A 17,872-nucleotide genomic window follows, 5' to 3' on the forward strand; every position below is an offset into this window, starting at 1 on the left:
AAAGGATGGAGGGAGAGCATTTGATCATTGTATTTTTGAGTGGGGTCCTTGCAGCCATGTACTGGTATAAAGGTCAGAATTTGCATTAGAATTTAGTCTTCACCTACAGTAATCTATGCTCTAAATGCTGGAGGGAAGGGATCTAACATTTAATTGTATGGCTTTATGTTTATTTTATATAATCTTTCCAATGATACTATGAAATAGAGATTATACTATGAAATAAAGATTATCTTCTATGAAGAGGAACCCAGGCTAAGAGAGTTTATATAATTTAGCTGAAAACACACAGCTTGTTATGGTGGAATTGGTAGTTTAACTTGGTCTTCCTGACTCCACTTTGCATTCACACACTGTTCCCAATTGCTCCTTATTTTGGGGGACCTACTGTCTATCCTAAGTCAAGGGAGGAAGAACATTGGGAACATGACAGGCAGATTTTGGACAAGGGGAGCATTGGGGGCAAAATGGGAAAGTTTGGATTGAAGTAGGAATTAAAGGAATATTTAGGAGTTGGGTAGAGTGGAGCAATAACAGAGCAAGGTGATAGATGACCTGTAATTGGAGGGAAAGGCCAGGATTGCTTCTTTTCATTCTTTGGGGTCTTTTTTTACCTTTAGATTTCTACTGAAGAGGAATCCATCAAAAGGAAAAAAAGCCAGAAAGGGCCAGCAAAAACAAAAAAGTTGAAAATTGAAAAGAGAGAAAGCAGCAAGTCTATAGAAGAGAAGTTTGAAATCCTTAGTATTGAGGTTTGTTAAAGTTTGGTTTTATTTTAAACAAAGTACCTGGGTTGCTTGATTTGTATATGTCCTTCGTGCTCAGAATTGAGCATCATTTCTTTCTATTATTAATTAATGCCTGGCATCATGTATTGTTTTGTTTGTTTGCTTTTTAGCTCATCCGCTGATAGCCTCATGGGACTTGTGTTTTCATAGGTTTGGAGGTTAGAACTGGCAATAAATTTAGCTATCATTCTGATTCTATTCTTTCATTTCATAGATAGAGAAACTATCTCAAAGAAGTGAAGTGGTCTTATGTTCCTTAAATTTTTAGGTAACTGACATATATGTTAGTTGTCATAAAAGGGAGGAAAATCAAATGATTCTGAAGGGAACGATTCTGATTCAGCTTACCAGAAATATTTTGTTTGTCCTGTAATATATATTTTTTAAAATTGTTTAACTTGGTGCCAATGTTAGAAGACTGAAAAACTTCACATAAAAATGTGATTTCTGGCTTCTTGTAAAAGTTTAAAGGTGCTGACAACATAAGCTTGCATTCCCTCATGTCAGTAGTCACATGGAGCGGAGTGGTGCTTTAGACCTGGCTGACACATTCTAGACAGCTATTATCCCCCCGGCCTGCTTCCTTCATTTTGTTGCCTGTCAGGTGAGGTTGGGTGGCTTGAAATAAAGTAAAAGGTGAAAGTGCTCTCTAGCACTCTAGTGCTGTTAACACTGTTGTATAACTTAGACCTTTTATGGTGCTCAGTTCGATGTTTAATTAAGTGCATTGACATATACATATATGCACCTCTGGTAGCTTTTGTATGTTAGAGTTGAGACGAGAAACCAGACCGTCCCTAACATCCCCATTCATTGTTCTCTTCCTTATTGTACTGATTTTGCTTTTTCTCTTCTAGTCCCTGTGTGAGGGGATGCGGATTTTGGGGTGTGTGAAAGAGGTAAATGAACTGGAACTGGTGATTAGTCTCCCCAATGGCCTCCAGGGGTTCGTGCAAGTGACTGAAATCAGTGATGCTTACACAAAAAAACTGAATGAGCAGGTGGAGCAAGAGGAACCTCTAAAGGTAAGGGAAATAAGTGATATACAAATAAATGCAAGAATACAACTTCATTGAGGGCTAAGAAGGAAAGGTACAGGTGCCATGACAGTTTATAATAGGAAATTTTTAATTTTTTTTAATGAGGGATTTTGACTTCGCCCAGGGAGCCTGGAAGACTTCCCAGAGGAAGGGATGCTTGAGCTAAGGTCTGAAGGATGAGGGTGTACTAGATAAAGAAAGGAGTTCAGACAGGAAGAGTATGGTATGTAGCAGAGAGAATTGACTGGAGCAGAGACAGCAAGGGAGAGTGGTGTAAGATGAGGCTGAAGAGCTGGGTGAAGGCCAGACCATCTTAAGGATTGGTTTTTTAATTCTAGAATCAGTGACAAGCCCTTGACAGGTCTTAATTGGGGTGGATGACATGTACACTGCATAAATAATAAATTGAAGAGGCATGAGTAGTTGCCTAGAGACCAATTAGGAGGCTCTTGCTGTAGTCCAGGCTCTGAGATTGATGGCAGCTTGGGTTCAGGGTTTACTGAGGATAGAGGAGGTAAAAACAATGCTCAGTGATATTCTGAGATAAGAAATCCTGGCCCTGGCCGGTATGGCTCCATAGGAGTGTTGTCCCGTACACCGAAAGGTCTCAGGTTCTATTCCTGGTCAGGTCAAACCCAGGTTGCGGGCTCCATCCTGTTCAGGGTGCATATAGGCAAACAATTGATGTTTCCCTCCCTCCCTCCCTCCCTCCCTCCCTCCCTCTCCTTTCCCATCTCTCTAAAATCAATAGAAACATCTCCTCAGGTAAGGATTGATAAAAAGAAAAATCGTGAAAGGGGTCCCGGATTGTGAGAGATGATTATGAATTGCTTTTTGATACGTTGAGTTTGAGAAGCAGAAACAAAAATATGTGAGACTTCTTTGTATAAGTGGTAATTGAAACTATGAAGGGGGAAGAAGTTGCTTAGAGGGAGCAAATACAGTGAAAAGAGACTTAAAGACTGAGGCGGGAGTAAATATTGTATTTCAGTTGCTGAATTAAAGGAGATTTGCTGTCAGAAGGAGTGCCAGACAGATAGAGAAGACCAATGCATAAAGGATCTTGGGAGCCAGGGAGGAAACGTTTAATGAAGGAAGGAGCAGTCTCCAGTGTTAAATTCTTTTTAAAAGTCACACAAGAGAAGGACTGCAAAATGGACTGCTAGATTTAGCAACATGGAAGTCATTGGTGGTTTTATTGGGAGAGAAAGTAATAGAGTGAGAGGGGTGGGTGGGATGCAGATTGTAGTGAGCTGAAGAGCAAGTAGATGAAGAAGTGGAGATACTAAATATAGACAACTTCTTTTATTTTTTTTAATTTTTTTTTTAAATATATTTTATTGATTTTTTACAGAGAGGAAGGGAGAGAGATAGAGAGTTAGAAACATCGATGAGAGAGAAACATCGATCAGCTGCCTCCTGCACACTCTACTGGGGATGTGCCCGCAACCCAGGTACATGTCCTTGACCGGAATCGAACCTGGGACCTTCCAGTCCCCAGGCCGACGCTCTATCCACTGAGCCAAACCGGCCTCGGCGACAACTTCTTTTAAATGAAGGATTTTTGGTATACAGTATTATAATAGTTATATTGGTTTCAGGTATATAATATATAGTGATTTGACATTTTTACAGTTTACAATGTTATCACCCCACTAATTCTAAAAATCATCTGTGCAAACTTACACAATACTATTGACTATATTCCCCTTCACCATTTTTACCCCTCTTTCACTCCCCTTCCCTCTGGCCACCATCCCTTTGATCTTTGTAGACACCTCTTTTGACTGGTCATTTTGATAAGATATTTGGAGGTTTTCTGCTGAAATTCAAGACTGTGACTTGTCCACAGACCCATATTCCTTTTGTGAGCACGTGGTGACTGTCTTCATCGCTTTTTGGGTTGTTTGGGGTCTGAGGATAAGAAATCACTGGGCTGGGCAGTGGATTCTTGGTTCGGGGGAAGGATATGTACTAGGGCTTTCCCATTTGTTTTATGCAGGACCTGGCCAGCTTGCCTGAACTGTTCTCTCCTGGGATGCTAGTGAGATGTGTGGTGAGCAGTCTGGGCATCACAGAGAAAGGCAAAAAAAGTGTCAAGCTGTCTCTGAACCCCCAAAATGTCAACAAAGTGCTGAGTGCGGAGGCCCTGAAGCCTGGCATGGTACGTATCGGGTCAGAAGAGGAGCTGGCGACGTGCCTCCTCTCTGCCCTGCCTTGTCTCCTGGGGAGTGTCTAGACCACCTTTTACTTTCAGCTTAACTGTTACACACAGGGAGGAAGGTCTCCAGGGTGCTTTGGAAATTAAAGACCTGAACCTAATCGCCTTACCTTGGAGGGGAGAAAGGGAAAGCAAGTCAAAGATTTGCTGGTAGCAAAAATAAAGCCTCAAGGGGACTTGCTGATGGTGAGAGGCGTTCCTTGAAATGCCTTACTTATCTAGACTTCTTTGTAGGTTAAGTGTTCTTCGAAGGCCATATGGCTTCAGGAACAATTAGTCCTAGTTCAGAGCCTCCAAGTCCAGTAGGTAGCAGACCCTCATATAAACTACACTCATCTAAGTACTCTTGTACTTCAGAGGGGTGAGATCAGTATGACCTTGTAATGTTTGGGTAGAAGCAGTGGCGTTTGTTTCAGGCCCTGAGCATTGGGTAGAAAGGCGGGGGTGGGGGGGGTCGGGGGGGGGTGTAAAACTCAGCCAGGTTTCAGGAAATTGACAAGTGTTGAGAGCTTGCTGTATGACAGGTGCAGTTTTAGACACTTTATCTGAAGAAATTCTCAGGAATCCTGCGAGGCAGATAGGTATCCCTCCTATATATTTGAGAAAACGGAATGAGAAAGGTTTAAGTGACTTACCAAAAATCAAATAGTAAGTGTCAGAGCCAGATTTGAATGCCACACTGTTTCCCATGAAATATAAAGCAGGTGGGTGAGATTTTTTTTTTGTCTTGGAGGTGGTTAGAAAGGATAAGGTGACGGCTAGAATGGTAGTTCTGTATTCTCATTATTCATAGCGCTGGGTGTGACCTCGCTGGCCTGTGTCTCCTAGCTTTTGAAAATTTTCCAGGGGAGAGTCTTCTCTCTGCCATTCCATTACTCAGCTGTGTATAACACTCCTCATTGTCTGGAAACTAAAATCCTTTCAGCCCTGGAGAATTAAAGTCGATATCTTTCCTTCTTCTATCCTTTAGTGGGATGAGGTTTAAAGTTAAAAGGGGGTTGGGAATATGGGATAAAGTGTGGAGATGGATGGGAACATATGCATTTTGTAGTGGATGTTTGCTGTGTGTCCCATTACCTTTGACTTTTGAACTTGTGGTAATGCTTTCTCTTCCTCCAGTTGCTCACAGGCACTGTGTCTAGTCTAGAAGACCATGGCTACCTAGTGGACATTGGTGTTGGTGGGGCCAGAGCTTTCCTGCCACTGCAGAAAGCCCAGGAGTATGTCAGACAGAAGAACAAAGGTAAGGGGAAGAAGAGGGGCCAGTGCATGGTAGTGGGTGGGGTATGTGGAGAGTATACTGTTTAAATGCCACTTTGATGAGTAAATTACAGAATGGTGACCCTGAAGGCTTTGCTAAGATCAGTGGTTAATTTTAACCAACAGAAAGGGGAATACGTGTGAAGGTCCAAGGAGTGGCAGGGTTTCACTAAGATCTGATGGGCCACTTTTACTGTTTCTCACCTAGAAGATTCCACTGAAATTTGGTACTCCAAGGCCTCAACCAGCACTGTACTACCTTTTTAAAATTTTCATATTTCTGTGATCAATTTCCAGGTCAATTAGGTTCACTTCACTCTCTTCTTATAAGTTGGTCCCTTAGAGATTGGAAATATGGGGAGTATTAGATTGTAACTGGGCAAGCAGGCCACGGATTATCTCAGGTATTGCTTGAACCCAAGTTAAAGGTCCTTCTCATAAAGGTATTTTTCCTTTTGGGGGCTGGGGCCGGGCTTACAGGTGCTAAGCTGAAGGTGGGTCAGTACCTGCACTGCGTCATTAAAGAGGTGAAAGGCAACGGAGGAGTTGTTAGTCTGTCTATTGGTCATTCAGAAGTTTCTACTGCCATTGCTGCTGAGGAGCAAAGCTGGACCCTTAATAACTTGCTACCTGGACTGGTGGTCAAAGCCCAGGTACAGAAGGTAAGTCATTTATTGTCACTACTACTTTGAAAAATATAACTTTTATTAAAGTAGTAAATGCACATAATCTAAAATTGTGCTGTTCAGTAATGTAGCCAGTGATCACATATGGCTATTACACACTGGGGATGTAGCCAATGCCACATGTTGACATGATAATATGTGTGCTGATTAAAAAGGTCAAATGATATTAAAAGACTTACAATGAACTATCTCATCCTTTCTAAACCCATCTTTAACTCTTTTAGCTTCTCTTGAAATTTGCCTCCATATTTTTAAGTAATAAGCTTCTGTTGATATCTCTTGGTTTATCAGTGTAGGCATTGAGTTTTAACTTCTTCTCAAGATAGATGAAGTTTTGTCTCTTAATTTTCCTTTCCCCTGCCCCAACTTCCCAACAGAGATATATTAAAAGTTTGGTTTAATCATTATTCAGTGTTTAAATTATTATGACTGTATAAATGTTTTTTTTTTAAAATATATTTTATTGATTTTTTACAGAGAGGAAGGGAGAGGGATAGAGAGCCAGAAACATCAATGAGAGAGAAACATTGATTAGCCGCCTCCTGCACGCCCCCCACTGGGGATGTGCCCGCAACCAAGGTACATGACCTTGACCGGAATCAAACCCGGGACCCTTGAGTCCGCAGGCCGACGCTCTATCCACTGAGCCAAACCGGTTCTGGCTGTGTAAATGTTTTTTACTGTTCAACTAGGCAATGTATTATGGCTATTTGTGGAACAGCTTTTTTCCTGGAGTTGATAATCAGCTTTGTTTTTGTCATTTGCTAAATTCTCTTCAGACCTATCACTATTTCTTCATACATCTTATAGTTAATTTCTCTCTCACTACAATTTTCCATGTTTTCAAACTCTTTAGATAATCTGATAGGTACTTTTCCCCCACTAGGACCCTCTTTTGCTGTCATCCTGCTCCAATCTGGACTGGTTGCTATGTAGGGCCCCACATAGCTGGTATCCTAGGTCTTCTCTTTATTGTCTTCCTGGATCCTTCCCCCCTCTCTCGGGTTTTGGAGTCTTCTTTGATTCCATGTATTCCCTTTTTTGGTTTACTCCCTCATTTTAGTATGACACGTTCTCCAGAAGTATTCTTGGAACGGTACATAGAAGGTTAATTTCTTAACCTAGTATGTCAGGGATTCCCAAGACCACTCCTAAGTTCAACTGTTCACTAGGAAGATTCCTGGGACTCAACAGGTAGTGGTACTCATGGCTGTGGTTTATTATAGTGAAAGGAGGCAAAGAAAAATCAGCAAAGGGAAAAAAGTCCTATGGAATGGAGTCTGGAAGAAACAAGGCACAAGCTTTCAAGAGTCTTCTAGTGGAGTCACAAAGGATGTATTTTTTTTTTTTTTTTTTTTTTACAAAGGATGTATTTAATTCCTCTGGCAACAAGTTATGATAACGCATGTGCAATGTTGTCTACCAACGATGCTTCTTAGAGATTTAGTGCCTGAGGGCTTTTAATTGGGGTTGGTCATGTAGGTACCTCTGCCTGGCATATACCAAAATTCCAGGGTCTTATAAGGAATGTGAGTGTTTAGTATAAACCATATTGTTTACACGAACAGTGCAGGTACATTGAGCCTATGCTAGGTACTCAGTTCTGGGAGTGGTGAGTGGGCACCTTTCTGAAATCTCATTTTCAAGTCACCAGCCAAGGGCTCACATTGGAAGCAGGCTTTTCTAAGGGCAATAATCGCAAGCCTGCTATGTTAACTCTTTTCTGCACACCTACTATATCTGAAATCTTTATTCTACTCTCACATGTGATTGGTAGTAAAGGAGGGTTTAGAATTCTAGGTCAAAAATAACTCAGAGTTTTAAAGCATTATTCCCATTGTCAACTGGCTGCTATTGCTGTTGAATAGCCTAATGTTGTCTTAATTTCTGTTTGTATGTGTGTGTGTGTTTAAATCTTGTCTTTACTCCTTTTATTTTAAAATGTTATAATGATGTGCTTTGGTGTGGCTCACTCTTCATTTATTTGTGCTGGACTCGTATAATCCAGAAATGTAGATCCTTCAGCTCTGGGAAAGTTTCTTGTATTATTGTGTTGTTTTGGTTTTTTTTTTAATTTAGAGAGAGAAACATCAATTTGTTGTTCTACTTATTTATGTATTCATTACTTGAAGTTCTAATTGCTCCATATTCTCATAAACACTCATTATTATCCTTTTTATTATAGCCATCCTATGCATGTGAAAGGGTATCTCATTGTGATTTTGATATGCATTTCTAATTGTTAGTGATGTTGAGCATCTTGTCATGTGCTTATTGGCCATTTGTATATCTTCAGAGAAATAGCTATTCAAAAATTTTTTGCCTGTTTTAAAATTAGGTTGTCTTTTTATTGTTAAGTTGTAAGTATCCTTTCTATATTCTGGATACTAATCCTTTATCAGATCTTGTTTTTGTTTGTTTTAAAATATAAACTTGCCCTACCCAGTTTTGCTCAGTGGATAGAGCGTCAGCCTGCGGACCAAAGGGTCCAGGGTTCAATTTTGGCCAGGGGCATATACCTTGGTTGCGGGCTCCTCCCCAGCCCAGGCCCTGGTCAGGGCTTGTGTAGGAGGCAACCAATCAATGTGTTTCTCTCACATCAATGTTTCTCTGTCTTTCCTTCTCTCTTCCACTATCCCTAAAAATCAATAGAAAAATATCCTTGAGTGAGGATTAAATAAATAAATAAATAAATAAATAAAATAAAATCTTATCTTTTGTGTGTGTGTGTGTGTGTGTGTGTGTGTGTGTGAATGCCTGTTAATATGATGTTGGACTTCATGGGTGAATTCTCGAATTTTCTTACCTTTTTTCTGGCATGTACGTGTATTTGTTTATATCCTACCTTCTGGGAGAGTCTCAACTTTAACTTCCCATTCTCTACTGAATTTTTGTTTTGACTGCCATACTATAAGTGAGGCACTAAAACACCATTAGGAAGTCTGTGTGCCAGAGTGGGACTTGTTGACTGGCTGATTTCGCTGTCAGGAGCAGGAGCTAATAGTAGGCTTTTGGGGGCAGCCTCCAAGTGTCATTGTTACAAGTCTTCTCTGGCGTGTTAGAGTTCTCGAGAAAGGATCAGGAGGGAAAAAGCCTGACTGCCGGATAGCTGGGTGGGGAAGAGGGACTGCATGTCTTCAGCATCTACATTTGAACAGTATTCAGAATTTTGCGAGCATTTGAGTTTTACTTTCTTACTCTGGGCAAATCACTAAGTTAGCAACAATTTGTCAAGCTGGCCATTCCCTGAGGATCTTTGTGCAAAGTGCCCTCCATCCCATTGGGAAATCCTGAGGGTGGGAGGATTGAGCTTAATGAGTGAAGAGACAGCCAGTGCCAGGAGTTGCCTTGCCACTTAGTGTGAAAGGAAGAAAGATTGATAAGGGTTAGCTGGGGAGGAGAGACATACGATTATCCTGGGAAATGTGATTTTTCATAACATTTTCTGTTTACTGCTAGGTGACTCCACTTGGTCTTACACTCAACTTCCTCTCATTCTTCACTGGCCTGGTTGATTTTATGCACTTAGAGCCCAAGAAAGCTGGAACATACTTCTCAAATCAAGCAGTAAGTAATGTGACACCTATCTTTTCTTGATTCCAGTTGTATTCCAATCAGCTATCCAGTATCACAGTTAGCTTCGGGGCAGGTCCTAGCACTGGGTGTGTACAGGTGTGCAGAGAGGAGGTGAGGGGAATATAAAGTATTTGCAAAGATCACAAGAAACTACCAGGGGTCATCTCTGGAGACAGATTAGAGAAGGAGCCTGTGGAGGAGAAGACAACTTTTAGTTTTTATTTTATATTTCTCCATATGGTTTGAATGGAGGGTTTTTGGTAGTTAATCTTTCGCTTTTATAATTTAAAGTGTTTCAGAGGAGTATTTAATGGGGGAGAACAAGATATTTAAATAGAAAAATGTATTTTAAAAATTGCTTAGAGTGTAAGACCCAATTTTGAAAAAAATTTTAAGGAGTACAACTTGGTTAAAATACTGAAAAATTATGCAATCAGGTCTTAGTAGTGATGAACTCTGGGTGATTTTTATACCTTTATCTAAAGATTCAAATTTTCTACAACGAACATAGATATTTGAGAAGAAAATTCCAATAGATATTAATTCAGAATTTTTTAAATCCTAAAGTGATTTTTTTTTTTTATCCATGCTAATGGATGCTATAGAGATATCTTTTTGAAAGTTCAAATAGGCTTCTCCACCACCTACTGGTAATGTTAACATTTTGGTGAACTTATTCCCAGTAATTTTTTTCTCCCTGTACTCATATTTGCGTACAGAGTTGAGGCATGTTGCCTGCTAAAACCATGTGATCAGAGCAGGCTGTTTCAGATGATTTGAGATGAGCCCCTGCTGTATCGCCACTTCCCAGAGTTTCGGTCGCATGGACATTATTGGCCTCATGGTGTTGAGGGGACCCTGGTGTATGGCCTTGAGTAAGCCGTGATGCAGTCACATAGTTCCTCTGGGGGACCTTTGGTTTGAATTTCCTGCATGCTGCTTGATGCACAAACCAGTTTTAGTACTTATATCCATAGCCTGGTCAGCACATGGAGAGTCTTGAGCTCTGAAAGTCTGCCACAGGGACCTTATCTCCTCTGCACTTCCTCCTGTTCATGATGTCCTTTCCCTTATCTAGGTGAGGGCCTGCGTCCTCTGTGTCCATCCTCGGAGCAGAGCTGTGCGGCTGAGCCTGCGCCCCGTCTTCCTGCAGCCTGGGCGCCCAGTCACCCAGCTGTCTTGTCAGCACCTCGGAGCTGTCCTGGATGATGTTCCTGTCCAGGGCTTTTTCAGCAAGGCCGGGGCCACTTTCAGACTGAAGGATGGGTCTCTGGCCTATGCTCGGGTATGCCATCCTTTTGTTTCACCAGGATCTTATCACTAGAAGGACTGTTGGGACACAAAGGTCCTCTTCTGTTTCCTTCTTCCCTTGGTATTAGTTTCCTATTTTTGAATATTCCCAAGTGTGTCAAACTGTACATAGGGACCAAACAATGCCTGTTTGTTATATTAGAACTAGAGGCCTGGTGCACCTATTTGTGCACTGGTAGGGTTCCCCAGCGTGGCCTGCGGGGATCAGGCCGAAACTGGCAGTCCAATGGTGCCTGCCGCTCCAGCCTGTCACTCCCGCTCAGTAAGCTTGCTGCTACGCTACTGTGGTCTCCGGGCTGTGAGCTCTGCATCTGGCACCTGTCATCTGAGTGGAGCTCCCACTGTGGGAGTGCACTGACCACCAGGGGGCAGCTCCTGTGTTGAGCATCTGCTCCCTGGTGGTCAGTGCGCGTCATAGCAACCAGTTGACTGGTGGTTTGGTTGTTCAGTCACTTAGGATTTTATATATATAGATGCCTTAGAATCACTTTGACATATTTGATACCTAGCAGATGGTAGGTATAAGAATGAATTAGTATCTACACCAGGGCTTAGCAAAGGTTTTCATAAAGGTCCAGATAGTAAATATTTTAGGCTTGTGGTCTATATAGCCTGTCCTAACTACTCAACTCTGTTATAGCCTGGAAGCAACCATAAACACTATGTACATGAATGGGCATGGCTGTGTTCCAGTAAAGCTTTAGTTTATACAAATAGGCACAGCCTGTGAGCTGTAACTTACCCATGATCAAGACCAGTGGTGGGCAAACTTTTTGACTTGAGGGCCACAATGGGTTCTTAAACTGGACTGGAGGGCCGGAACAAAAGCATGGATGGAGTGTTTGTGTGAACTAATATAAATTCAAAGTAAACATCATTACATAAAAGGGTACGGTCTTTTTTTTTTTTTTTTTTTTTTAGTTTTATTCATTTCAAATGGGCCAGATCTGGCCCGTGGGCCGTAGTTTGCCCACGGCTGATCTAGACTATTCTCTGACATAGAGACTGCAAGGGTAAAGAACAGCTTTTCAGTTAGAGTAATTAATTTTTAACAGGTGATCAGAGTACTATTTTATGTTTTTATTTATTTATTTATTATTGATTTCAGAGAGAAAGGGGAAGGGAGAGAGAAATGGAAACATCAGTGAGAGAGAATCATTGATCAGCTGCCTCCTGCACGCCCCCCACTGGGGAATTGAGCCCACAACCCAGGCATGTGCCCTTGACTGGAATCAATCCTGGGACCCTTCAATCCGCGGGCCAACACTATCCACTGAGCCAAACCAGCTAGGGCCAGAGTACTATTTTTATGATAGGTGATAAATATGTGGTCATCTTGGTATGTTTTAATATCTAGTTGCCTCAGATCTATTGTCTCTTGCTTGTCCTTAATCACTTGGTATTTTGTAGCTCAGCCATCTCTCTGATTCTAAGAAAACCTTCAATCCTGAAGCTTTCAAGCCAGGAAACACTCACAAGTGTCGAATCATCAACTACAGCCAAATGGATGAACTGGCTTTGCTCTCTCTGCGGACGTAAGTGTCATCAGCACGGCGGGAGGGGGTAGGGGCGGGAGCGGGGGGGCAGTGTAGAGGTGTGTTCTGTGCATTCACATTTTCTCCTGGCCTTGCTTGATGAAGGTTCCTTTGTTGCCCACATGATTTTAGTAGCCCTGAATTTTAGGTAACCTCTGCTCTAGTTTATTTAATCTTGTATTTTCCTTTTGTTCTAGGTCTATTATTGAAGCTCAGTTCCTTGGATATCATGACATCAAACCTGGGTCATTGGTAAAGGTAAGACCTCAAGCATATAGATATTCCTCCAGCTTCAGACATTGTTTATTTCACAGGTTAACAGTCAGCTATTGTCCTCATGTGAACACATTTAAAGTCACATTCCTTGCTTCTGCCTGCTAACTGGAATTTGGAATTTCTTTTTCTTCCCTTGGGTAACTCATCATTTATTTCAAGGTAAAATCTTACTAATGCCACCCAGCTACAGAAGTGGTAGGTCAAAACCCTGGAATTTAACAGTGTTTATTAGACCCGGTCAAAAGTTAGTTCTGTGATAATTGAGCTACCTGGGATATGAGTAAGAAGCCATTTCCAGTTGCCTCTCCTGTTCCATTTGAGCAGCTTCCCTTTATTTTATCTTTTAACTGTGTGCACTTTTAAAAAAATATACTTTTATTGATTTCAGAGGGGGAGGGGGAGAGAGAGAGAGAGAGACAGACACGCCCAGTTAACTCAGGAGCCTGGTCTTTGAAAGAGGGGTGACGTGCTTTGTTGTAAGAGGTGGAGGAAAGATCACTCTTGAGGCGTGGCGTCTTTCCTTGTCACTCCCTAGGGCACGGTGCTGACCCTAAAGCCATATGGGATGTTGGTGAAGGTGAGTGAGCAGATCAGGGGCTTGGTGCCTCCCATGCACCTGGCCGACATCCCGATGAAGAATCCACAGAAGAAGTATCACATCGGGGACGAAGTCACATGCCGGGTGAGCCTCCTGATGGGTGTCTGTTGGGGTTTTGGCCATATGGGAAGAGAGCAATGCTTTTCAGATGAAGTTTTTGCCCTTTTCCACAAAATGACCATGTAACGTCTGCAGTGTTGTGCCTGGCGTTGGGAAGGGAAAACTGGCTTTATGTTCTGTGAATATATTTCAGAAAGGGGAGGTAAGGGTGGGCTGGGACAGCAAGAATCATTGATGATAACATTAGCAGCTACCATATAACATGTATTTTGTGCCAGTTGCTGTTCTAGGCACATGAAATTCATTATTTCATTTAATCTTTAAATCAACCCTGTAAAGTAAGTATTGTTACCTTGATTTTGCAGGTGGGTGAATTAAAGTTTAGGAAAGCCAAATATTTTGCTGAAAGTCACACAGCTAATAAATGGCAGAACAGTTTTCAAATTTAGCTCTATGTAACAGTAATGTATTCTCGCTTTATAGCAGAGGTGGGGCTTGAATTAGAAAGGATGGTAGGATTTGGAAGGTTGAGGAGGAACAAGGGGTGTGTCAGGCACAGAAGTAGCCCAGCCAAAACTGTCAAAACTGAGTGGTTTATTTCAAAGGCTTGAATCCCAAAAGCTTCACAAAATTAAATGGCTTGAATTTCAAAGGCTTGAATCCCAAGAGAAGCTTCACAAAGTTAAAAAAGATTAAATGTGATAGTACACAGTACTTTTCATTGTTTTCATTTTATTCCATTACTTATTTTCATTTTATTTCATTACAGTGTTTTCTTGTTTTCATTTTATTTCATTACCATTGAGTCAACAAAGCGATTGATTACCCATTGGCACAATGTTTTATAGTTGTGGGGTCAGGAGGCTTAGAAGTGGAGGAATTTCTCTGCCCTTAAGGAGATGGTTTTCTGAAGGATGAGAGATGGTTGGACTCTCAGTCTTAGTTTATAGCTAATATATAGTAGAATTGAGATGGTAAATTGGTTCAGTTATTCAATCAGACAAGATGCTAGTGGTCTACAAAGTAGCTAAGGCAGGTAGAAGTAACTGACATGGGACTCTGAAGGTGCAGTGAGATGACGAGTGTTGCTACAGTTCCAGGAGGGAGCTTATCGGAGGAAGTACATTTGAAAGAGAGATGATTACTCCTTAGATAGTCAATCAACAGGAAGCAGGGAAGGTCTGCAGCTGAGATTATTCTTAGAGGGAAAGAGAGAGTAGGTCCTTAGGGATGACCATGGCCTTTGGGTTCAGGGGTTGCAGAGACCAGCTCTCTTGATAACTAGTAACTTGATGACAGCCAGTATCCTTTCCCTAGGTTTTGCTTTGTGATCCTGAAGCCAAGAAGCTGATGCTGACCCTGAAGAAAACCCTGGTTGAGTCCAAACTACCTGCCATTACCTGTTATGACAACACTAAGCCTGGTCTGCAGACACATGGCTTCATCCTCAGGGTCAAGGACTACGGCTGCATTGTGAAGTTCTACAATGATGTGCAGGGACTGGTACCCAAGCATGAGCTCAGTGCTGAGTACGTCCCTGACCCAGAGAAGGTCTTTTACACTGGCCAGGTAATACTCTTCCCCGGCGGGCCCCTACCCTTAGTGACCCCATGAACACAGATTTAAAGGAGTAGCATGGAGAACTATTTTTTAAAGGATGAGGAAGAGAGCATGTGGGGCACTGGGCCTGAGCCAGCTTGGCGTAGGAGATGGGAACAGAACAGAGAAAAACTCTCAAGGGGCTTCATTGGATGCTGGCAAACGAGTGGACCACCAGGGGGCAGTGCCATAAAACCAGTGAACCTGGGTCTGTCTGGGAAAAATAATTTTTTTAAAACTTGGGATTGTACCAAAAATTTATTCATGTTTTCTTTACCCAAAAGCTGACTCGGGGGGTGTTGTGTATAGCTCTTTTCACTGCGTTCTGATCTGATCTAGGATCTGGGTGGCTCTCCCAAGGCCCCTGCAGCGCTGGTGGAGGGCCTCTCTCCAGGTCCAGACAGGCCCGTTGGGAGGAGTTAGCCAATCAGGTGTTGTTTCTCTCCAGGTGGTGAAGGTTGCGGTGCTGAACTGTGAGCCATCCAAAGAGAGGATGCTCTTGTCCTTCAGGCTCTTGAGTGACCCAAAGAAAGAGCATGTGGGACAAAGTCAGAAGAAAAGAAAAGCCGTTAACGTTGGGCAGGTACCCAGACTTCTTTAGACAAGTTGTTTTAGTTTCTGGTTGCTGAGAGCAGGGTGCCACTGGCACATGGGATACTGAAACCGCTGGAGGGGAAAGATTGAGGTAGTTAGCTAAGATCCTGGGGCCAGAGGAAATTGAGGTTTTTGTGGGAGAACCTCATATGTTTTTTCCTTTGTCTCAGAGGAAATGGAAGCTGTCCAGGAAAGGAAAGTTGTGTCATGGTGTGGCTTTTTGGCAGTGTACTGCTGCCCTCTTTCCTCTCTGGTCTCTAAGGCCATCCTGCAAGACTGTCTTTGCTCTGGGACCCCGAGGAGGGACTTGGGAGAGGAATGATATCACAAAAACGGGTCCTGATGTGTGTGTATGTGTGTGCATGTGCGTGTGCGCGTCTGCTGGGTCTTTGGGGATGATGGTGTGGGGTGTGGAAGACAGCTTCTCTGATCTTGACCTTTCTATGGTTCCTGGTGCTGGAATTTGATGCCTCTGATCTCTGCCTGGCCCAGATGAGGCTGCTCTCTGTGCACGAGACAAGTGCTGTTTTTTTGTCTCTCTCTTCCCTGGTAGTTGGTGGATGTGAAGGTTTTAGAGAAGACGAAGGACGGGCTGGAGGTGACTGTCCTGCCCCACAACATCCCTGCTTTCCTTCCCACGTCTCACCTGTCAGACCACGTCGCCAACGGCCCCCTGTTACATCACTGGCTCCAGGCTGGTGACACCCTTCACAGAGTCCTGTGTCTGAGTCAGAGTGAGGGACATGTTGTATCCTTTACTGGTATCTGGGGAGCCATGGAAGGTTGTGGGGGAGGACATGGGTCCTCTCAGGGGGAAACTGGGTTGGGCTGTGCTCTTAGCTGGAAACTCCATGGAAAAAGTAGGCCATTTGACTACAGAAATACTTCCATAAAACCAAACCAGTGAACAAGCTTGCCCTTTCCCTGTATTTCCCTGGTAGAAAGTAAGAGTGGGGTTGGAGTCCTGCCGGCAGATGCTGATGGTCAGGGCAAAGTGGGAGTCCGGGGTGGGGAGGCAGTGTGGCCTGCCAGGCCCAGCGGGATATTTCCAGTAGCTCACTGGCCTTGGCAGGGCCTCAGTGCTCACCCCTTGAGTTGGAATAATTAAGGTAGTTGCTGTCCATCTTTTTCCCCTCCCCCCAAAGGGATTTGGGGCTCAGAATATTCCCTTTGACCTTGTGATGGGTGTTTTGAAGGAGAGCATTGCCTCTTTTTTCACTGAACATAAAATCTGCTTGGGGCGAAGTGAGGCAGAGGAGGTGCGGTAGGGTGGTTAGTGTGAGGTTGGGGGAGAATTGTGTCATGGCCAGTCCAGCTGCCAAGCCACAGGGAAGAGCCATTCCCATTTTGGTCTCCCCCAGTAATCTGGAGGCGAGTTAAGGAGAAGAATAGCACAAACTTGATGCTCAAACTTGACGGCATCAGAGTCATGTGCAGGGCCTGTTCAGACAGCTTGCTGGGTTCCCCCTCAGAGTTTCTCAAACATAGGTCTGGGGTGATGCTTAAGAATTTGCATTTCTCACAAGTTCCAGGTGCTGTTGCTGCTGCTGGTCTGCACACGCAGAGAATCACGCTAGTAGCAGAGGGCGCATAGGGGGGAAGGATGGGAAAGACGGATATTTCATCTGCCCGTTCTGGAATATTCCTTGATGAAGCACCACTAGCTCCTTTGTAGGAAGCCAGCTTTGGTCTCCACAGTAGAGGGAGGCCAGGATCCCAAGACCTTCTCAGAAATCCATCCTGGAATGCTGCTCATTGGCTTTGTGAAGAGCATCAAGGACTACGGTGTGTTCGTCCAGTTCCCTTCAGGCCTTAGCGGACTGGCCCCCAAAGCTGTAAGTTCAGCTCCATGCGCAAGGGCACAGGGCCACAGAACCTGGGGTTGATGGGAAGGAGCAAGAGACAGTCCCTTGAAAGATTTTCAGGGGCATGGCATGGAGGCGCTTGGCTCTGGGCGCAGGGCTGAGGTTCAGTCCGGGCTCCTGTTGCCCAGCTGTGTCCTCCTGGAGGAAGGGATACCTTTCACTTCACACTGGAGCAATGGGTAGATGGGCAGAGGCCCAGCATCCAGTGTAAGGATACTGAACCTGTTTTTATACTCTCAGCATGTTAGATGGGGAAATTGATTTTCCTGAGCAGCCGAGTACAGGTGTTACAGCCTGCTGGGGTTTTTGAGGTGTGATGGTACCAGAATACCCTTGGAATTATCCCCACCCTTAAGCACCACGTCTTTGAATTTTAAACTTTTCAAACTGGAAAAGAATCCTAGGGATCCCGTGGTTGAACCCCTCAGGCCTGCTGAATAAACTGAGCCAGAGCGGGGAGGAG

The 17,872-nt window shown here is 43.3% G+C and overlaps 1 protein-coding gene across 1 annotated transcript in view; it reads left to right on the forward strand.

The window, feature by feature from the left end:
• PDCD11 (programmed cell death 11) overlaps positions 1–17,872 on the forward strand; it is a 38,806-nt gene that overhangs the window by 2,706 nt on the left and 18,228 nt on the right. The window contains exons 3-16 of the mRNA XM_081104788.1: positions 621–752; positions 1,646–1,813; positions 3,831–3,992; positions 5,169–5,292; positions 5,790–5,971; positions 9,455–9,562; positions 10,650–10,856; positions 12,293–12,417; positions 12,615–12,675; positions 13,229–13,375; positions 14,669–14,920; positions 15,399–15,533; positions 16,098–16,292; positions 17,209–17,379. Coding sequence (XP_080960914.1) covers positions 621–752; positions 1,646–1,813; positions 3,831–3,992; positions 5,169–5,292; positions 5,790–5,971; positions 9,455–9,562; positions 10,650–10,856; positions 12,293–12,417; positions 12,615–12,675; positions 13,229–13,375; positions 14,669–14,920; positions 15,399–15,533; positions 16,098–16,292; positions 17,209–17,379 — 2,169 coding nt within the window. The remainder of the gene's footprint in view (positions 1–620; positions 753–1,645; positions 1,814–3,830; positions 3,993–5,168; positions 5,293–5,789; positions 5,972–9,454; positions 9,563–10,649; positions 10,857–12,292; positions 12,418–12,614; positions 12,676–13,228; positions 13,376–14,668; positions 14,921–15,398; positions 15,534–16,097; positions 16,293–17,208; positions 17,380–17,872) is intronic.

This window comes from Myotis nattereri, assembly GCF_964212035.1.
Source record: "Myotis nattereri genome assembly, chromosome: 13".
Taxonomy (NCBI): Eukaryota; Metazoa; Chordata; class Mammalia; order Chiroptera; family Vespertilionidae; genus Myotis; species Myotis nattereri.